This window comes from Mustela erminea, chromosome 16, assembly GCF_009829155.1.
Source record: "Mustela erminea isolate mMusErm1 chromosome 16, mMusErm1.Pri, whole genome shotgun sequence".
Lineage (NCBI taxonomy): Eukaryota > Metazoa > Chordata > Mammalia > Carnivora > Mustelidae > Mustela > Mustela erminea.
In genome coordinates, this window is record NC_045629.1 from 45,243,848 (window position 1) to 45,251,113 (window position 7,266).

Genomic DNA, 7,266 nt, shown 5'->3' on the forward strand with positions numbered 1-7,266 from the left:
TGTCATTTTTTTACTGTCTAGTTTTTGTTTGCTAATACACATATTAACACAAGATCACATGTATGTATCCTACATAGAGCGATACTGCGACCACATACATAGTTTTTTAAAAAAGGATAGGATGTAACATCAATAATATTCAGAGGCCAGTGGTTGGAGAATGCTATTTATCAATCCTGCCCAAGGAGGGGGTGAATCCTCTTTTTATCGGGTAACTTGTGATGTCTGAGAGGCAATCTGTTACAGTGCTGTTTGCTTCACATACAGTAAAGTCACCACACTAATTTCTTGCTCTACTCCATCCCAGCCAAGTGAGGCCTGAGGGGGCTTCTACATATCTTGGTAAACTACAAAGGCAATATAAAGGTGATTACTCTACTTGAAAGAATGTTACATTCTTCAGTAAAATAAGATGTTGTCCAACCAGTGAGGAAAGCTGATTCAAGTGGCCTCTCTGAGCTCCAGGAAGCAGTAAAATCGTAACTAAAATATATCTTAGAAGTCTAGAAAGAATTGTTAACAGGTAAGTAAATTCAGTAGTTATTCAGAATAAGATTTAGAATGCAAACACTCCAATAGTAATCATAATAGATATTTATTTAAAGCAATACATTTGCAGCTCAGATAGTTCTAAATTGTACATTTCAGCTTTATTCAACTTCTTAAAAATACTTGAGGGCAGATGCAATGACAGTTTTCAACTCCATGATTACTTCTTTGCCCATTCTTCTCTCTCTTTCCTTTCCCGAATAACTTCTTTCAGATACGGTTCAAGGTAGAATTTATCCTAAAGAATGAATGAAAGAAAAATATTATATACAGCCATCACATACTAATATATCCCAAACACTCAACAGGTCTTCAACAAAAGACAATCATCAAAATTAATTTTTATTTCCAACTTAAGAAAATGTATTTACAAGCAGTCTAAGAACTGTCTGCTTTTCTAAAATGTAAAAACCAACAAAGCCACTGTAATAAGTTGCTTTGACAGGTTGAGAGAGTAAAGTCTGCCAAAGAAGAAGTGAAGTTAAAAGCTTTTGCCTAACTTCAGTATAGTTCAAGGGGTGGGGGTTAACTTCAGAGTCCTTCCTGGGAGCCAGAGGGCTACCCCAAGAGCTGATCACATAGATACTACCATTTTTTCATCAAGCAGGAAACAGAGTATAGAAGGAGAATGACCCAGAAGAGAGAGGATCTGGACTGTAGCCCTGGATATCTACATTAGAGACTTGCTTGGTGATTTTGGAACAGTCACATCACCCCTAAGTCACAAAATTTATCTCTAAAATGGAGTTAACATTTGCTCTATTAACCTCACTGGACTGCCATGAGGGTATTTCTCTGACACAACTTTAAGAACTCTAAAGAACGGTATCAATGAATTTGTTTGTTTCTAATGCTCAATGCTTAGTGCCCAAAGCTGTCCCATACATAAAAGCTGAGCTACCTCCTCGTATTTTGTCCATTGCTCTTTAGGCAAGATCTGATGCCTCATGGTCAGGTCCAGTGCCCTCTTAATGCGAAACATCCTGTCATTATAAAGGTTCTCAGGTAGCCTTCTTATGGCTTCTTTCACATCATCATTCTCATGTATTGTATCATCTCGCATTAACCCTGTGACAGAAACAAGAGTTGGACTGAATACACATCTCAAAAATCAGACATTTAAAAAAAAATGAATGAAACAAGTTTATGACATAACTTAAGACTCAGGTGAACTATGTATGCATTTCATACGTAATAATGGGTTTTTTCTTTTTTAAAATTTAAAAATCAATGAATTAACATATAGTTTATTATTAGCTTCAAAGGTATAATTTAGTGATTCATGAGTTGTATATAACAGCCGGTGCTCATTACATCAAGTCCACTCCATAACGTCCCTCACCTGCTTACCCCACCCCCCGACCCTCCCTCCAGGAACCCTCAGTTTTGTTTCCTAGCATCTCCTATGGTTTGTCTCCCTCTCCGATTTTCTTATTTTATTTTCTCCTTTCCTTCATAATGGATTATTTCTTAAATGGTACCCTAGAAACAATGAGTCTTTTAAAATCCACTGTCAAAAAATTCACATTTTATCTAAAACAATTTTTAAAACATCTAAAATATCTACTTTGTTTTTAAACACATCAGTAAATCACATCTCTATTTTCTTATACTTTGAATCTGAGATCACGGTATTAAAGAACCTTAAGATAACAGTGTACTAAGGAACCAGTAACATTTAATGATGCTTCTGTCAAGCTTCAATTAAAAAAAGCTGAAATTCTTAGTGTTCAGATATCTGACGATTTAGGGGCACCTGAGTGGCTCAGTGGGTTAAAGTCTCTGCCTTCAGCTCAAGTCATGATCTCAGGGTCCTGGGATCGAGCCTCACATCCCCAGCATCCCTCAGCAGGGAGCCTGCTTCCCTTCCTCTCTCTGCCTACTTGTGATCTCTGTCAAATAAATAAATAAAGACCTTAAAAAAAAGAGATCTGATGATTTGGACATTTGGCAATTTTAACATCTGTGAAATCTCTTACTTTCAAAGTTCATATAACCTAAATTTTCAAATGCCAGATGGAGGAGTTGGGAAAGGGAGCATATGATAAGGATAATGTACTGCTACCAGACTTCAAGAACGTGACTTATATGCACCTCAAACATCTGAGATGATTGATTCTATTACTCTCTTCTCAAAATAATAAAAAAGAAATGACTGAACAATAAAATGTGACCTAATTTTAAAATGTTCTAATATACACAGGTACAATTAGTTAAGCAGCTTTTGGGAATACTAACATCTCTTGCAAAAGCAAAAAAAAGGAAGAAAGGAAGAAAGAAAAAAGAAAACAGATACTCACCCAGTTTATTGAACCCTGCAGCATTGTAGTACCATTTTCGAATACCCTCCAGCCACTGGCTTGATGCTGCAACTAATATTGTCACACTGTTAGTTTCTATGATGCAATTATTATTTATTATACTATATGAACACCTGGAGAGGTAGGCAACCAGTACTCTTACAGTTGCCTTGTTAGAGAATGCAAACAGAGAAAGGAAATTTCCTTTTCAAAATGTATATTCTGTACAATGTAGATAAAAACTGCTTATTTTATCTATGAGCAAAAGTGATTACAGGTTAAAAAAAAAATGGACAGCAAGTCATGGGAAAAAAGGGTAAACTCAAACACATGAAGAAGCCCATTTTCCTACTCCCAAATAGTTAACTTTCCAACAAGGAAATGAATATTTGAAAATGGATGAGAAGAAATAGGTAATGTTAAAGCTCTTTGGGGTGCAGGACTGAAACTGATAGGTGACTCAGCAGAAGTTAAGGGCAACATGAAAGTGCCTAATGTTCATAGGTCAGGTGTTGTTAAGAAGGGGAGACAGAGCAAATTTAAATTTTCTTTTTAAAATTTTGGCTGGGGCTAGCCCCTCACCAAGAGCAAACTCTTTTATTCCAACCCCTCCTCCTCCCTTCTCCTTAGTATATCACAGATTACACAGCTTTGGCAAAGCTCCTTAAAAATGAAGCACCATGTGGCTCAGTGGGTTAAAGCCTCTGCCTTCGGCTAGGGTCATGATCCCAGGGTCCTGGGATCGAGCCCAGCATCGGGCTCTCTGCTCAGCAGGGAGCCTGCTTCCTCCTCTCTCTCTCTGCCTGCCTCTCTGCCTACTTGTGATCTCTGTCAAATAAAATAAATAAAATCTTAAAAAAAAAAAATGAAGCACCATGTAAAAGACTGCTTCTAGAAAAACAAGTACCAAAGAGTCAACAATCTACAACCGTATTTGTAGAAAACAAATGATCTGTATATCTATTTGTCATTGATGGTGATGATTAATATTCATTTAACACTTGTGTACTAGACACTATCTTATCTGCTTTATCCACATTAGCTGGGTTTATTTACAACACTCCTGTCCTACCAGAAGAGTAATGTTTAGGGAACTTATCCTATCCAAGATCAGAGCCTTCCAGTGATAGATAGGATGGAGACCAGGTCTATCTAGTTCTCAAACACAGGACAGAGCACAGTGACTTCTATATTTGTCAAGTTAATGAAACAATGAATTCTTCAATGTCCCCCCACCCCCCAAAAAGTTCAGTGTCATTTAGAGTAATGGATTTTTCCGGCAATCTGCTCTTTCCCAATAGCTTCATCATTGCTGAGAGCGAGGAGAAAGGGACCAAGAGCATTTAAAGGTTACTCCGATTTATACCTCCAGAGGGCAGAGACCTGAAAAAAGGTGCGGGGGAGGGAAAATCCTTGGTGTTCACGCTCTGTTTTAAATATTCCGGTAATCTGTATATTCTATTGGATAGTACGTATGTTTTAGTGCCTACAGTAAATACAAACTTCTCCAAATCTGCAGACGGAGCTGACGTTCCAGATAAGCCTACATTAATCTGAAGCTTCGCAGGAACCCTGGTTCAGCTGTCCCGAATGCCGTTCGAGAAGCGCGAGGGGTGAAAGGAAGTTTGCAGACCTATTTCCTCCCGTCATTTTCCCTCGGCTACCAGACCAGCGTTAAGAGGCAAACCATTATCTCCGTCGTCACACTGGCAGGAGAAGTGATCGCAGACGACAGGGCTTGACTCACGGCAAGCACTAGGTTTTAGTTGAAAGTCATGCACTAATTATCTCTTTGTGCCCCCTGAACACTTCAAGGCCGAGGGAAGGCCTGCCGCGTACGGGCAGTTGGAATGGCAAGGCTATCGGAGCCACCGCGGGCACCTTCACCGACGGTAGATCCACCTTCAACCCTTCAGGTGAGCCCGGCCTGGGGACAGGAAGAGGGTCGGGGGGAAAGCGCCCTTTAGGCTGGAGCGCAGCCTCCACCTTCCCTGACATCGCACACCTAGCCACTTAGGACAGAGGAAGCGGAGCAAATTGCTGCAAGAAGAAAAGGCTGAGTATGGCAATGCCTGAGAGGTCACCCGTAACTTACCGGCCGGCCTGCTCGCCATTTTGACCCGAGACTGCTGCGTTGCCTGCTGGGTAAGTCCTGGAGGACGCTCTAGGCCCAATGCGCAGGCGCCTCACGTCGCGTCGCCTGGCGAGGAAGGACGCGCGCGCAGGCGCAGTTTCTGGCAGCGGAATTGGGGCATCTGCGGCTGCCGCTATTTCCGCTTGGGTCATGCCAGTGTAGTCGGGTTGGCATCTTGTGCTGCCCGTTCCATGGAACGTTTCATGTGACCTGATGGGAAGCACATTAGGCAAGGAATAAGGGGCTTCAGACTGAGTTCTGTGTTGAATGAGCTGGGAGAATTTAGGGAGTATTTATTGCGCCCTTTGTGCCAAGCAACGCGCTAAACCTTTTACTTTGTATTCTCATTTTAATGTTCTCATTTAGTTCTAAATCCATGAGGTACGTACTGGGATTATCCCCATTGTAGAGAGGAAACAGGGCTCAGAAAAGTCGAATAAATTGTCAAAGGCTACACAGCTACGAAGAATCCAGATTTATCTTCTAGTATCAAAGGATCCGGGTAAAACTCTGGGACTCCTTAATTCTAGGGCCATATACCACACTACTAATCCAGGAGACACTAACCCTCTCTGGCCTTCCATTTTCCAGCTTGGCTACACCAAGCCATTTTAGTGGAAGTTTAGGTCAGAACCAAAAAAAAAAAAAAAAGTTTTGTTAATACTAAATCTAAGATTTATAGCAGAATTTGTGATTTTAAGATGAAAGTATACTCTTAAGCTCTTATACTCTTAAGCTCTCTGCCCCAACATTTCTCTAAGGACAGAAATGATTATAGTGTGACTGATTCATTCAGTTCCTAGTGACCTACCACCATTACTGTCATGGTCAGCTTGAATTGCCATAACAAAACACCACCGACTGGATAGTTTGAAAAACAAAATGTATTTCTCACTGTTCCGGAAGCTGGAATCCCTAGATCAGGTGCAAGAATGGGCACTTTCAGGTGATAGCTTTTCCTGTGCATTTTTTAGAGGGCTGCCTTCTCACTGTGTCTTCACATGGCAAAGACACAGCAGGCTCTTTTGTATCTTACAAGAACAGTATTGGCATTATGAGGGCCTTATCTCTAAATGCTATCACACTGGGGGTTCGGGTTTCAACAGGACTTCTGGAGAGACACAATGCAATCCATAACAAGTACCTACAGATATTTACTTTTGTTTTCTTCAGGCTTAAGCAGAGAACTGGGACCATATAGAACTCCATCTCATGGTAAATTCAGAAGGTTAGATTCAGTGGTCTTAGTCACATTCCAGTTCTAAACTTTTGTTGCCTTCCCTTTTTTCTTCTTTGTGCCACCAGATTCTCACATTACCCAGTCCTGTGTGCAGCACGAAAAACTGATGAATGTCTGCTCCCAGACTACACTAGCCAAAGTGAAGTCTGAAAGATGTGAAGTGTGATACATTTAAACACTGGCACATTGCTTTGCAAGAAGTACTCAGTAAACTCTTATTTCCTCGTTACCCTTAAGTTTCAGCTTGCTGATTACACAGTGAAGGTGGTAAGAGAGGGAAGACCGTGTCAAGAGATCAGATGCCCAAGACTGTCCCAAACTCCAATTCCTAGTGGTATTGAGCCTACAGCTCCTGGATGTTTGCTGGCAGTCTTTAAGTTTGGTTCAAAATTCTGTTTTATTTCCCTCTGGGCACATGGGTAGGACTGCATTTCTCTGCTGCCTTAAGGCAGGCATGGTCATGTGATGCTTTGGCGAAGAAAAGTGTGATTAGTTTTTAAGAGCAATTCTCATTCCTTTCCCTTTCATAGAATGGCTACACTTAAGACACAGTAGAGGCTCTATCAACCTCTATCACCAAAGATGATATGGAGCAGAGCTTTTTTGGTCTCAAGTAAGAAATGTATGAGATGAAAAAAAAAAAAAAACCAAAAAGCAAAACAAACAAAACTTCTGTGGTTTTAAACCACTTATGGTTTGGGGCTCCTGGGTGGCTCGGTTGCTTAAGCATCTGCCATGGGCTCAGGTCATGATCTCAGAGTCCTGGGATGGAATCCCGCACCAGGCTCACTGGCCAGTGGGGAGTCTGCTTCTCCTTATCTCTCTGCCCCTCCCCACTAGCATTCGTGCTCACTCTCTCTCTAAATGAATACTATCTTTAGAAAATTACTTAAGGTTTTAGAACTGTTCATTATAGCCTATTCTGGCTGATATAAGTGGTTTGTTAAGAAAGGCAAAATGAGGTTTGGAGCCATAAAGACCAGTTGGGATGCTTCCATGCTTTTTTAGCTGAATCTTGTTTCCTGTGTATTGATCTCATCCAT

At 40.8% G+C, this 7,266-nt stretch overlaps 1 protein-coding gene across 2 annotated transcripts; it reads right to left on the minus strand.

Annotated features, from left to right (window-relative positions):
* Positions 1–576: 576 nt before the first annotated feature.
* Positions 577–5,590, minus strand: LOC116574844 (cytochrome b-c1 complex subunit 7). 2 transcript variants are annotated; one of them, XM_032315691.1, is made up of 4 exons: positions 4,945–5,044; positions 2,850–2,921; positions 1,451–1,617; positions 577–787 (listed from the first exon to the last, which is right to left on the minus strand). In XM_032315691.1, exons 1-4 carry the CDS (start codon positions 4,961–4,963, stop codon positions 710–712), a joined length of 336 nt encoding a protein of 111 aa, XP_032171582.1. In that variant the 5' UTR covers positions 4,964–5,044; the 3' UTR covers positions 577–709. The 2 variants fall into 2 exon arrangements, with proteins under 2 accessions (XP_032171582.1, XP_032171581.1); XM_032315690.1 differs by lacking the exons at positions 577–787; positions 1,451–1,617; positions 2,850–2,921 and adding an exon at positions 3,673–4,776 and having other exon boundaries at positions 4,945–5,590.
* Positions 5,591–7,266: the final 1,676 nt, after the last annotated feature.

Bases quoted from the DNA above. Each gene is read 5' to 3' on its own strand.
- LOC116574844 (XM_032315690.1), bottom strand. From the start codon at position 5,135: ATGACCCAAGCGGAAATAGCGGCAGCCGCAGATGCCCCAATTCCGCTG. The intron at 4,777-4,944 runs GTAAGTTACGGG...TCCTGTCCCCAG, and splicing joins AATGGCGAGCAGGCCGGCCG to GCCGGGCTCACCTGAAGGGT.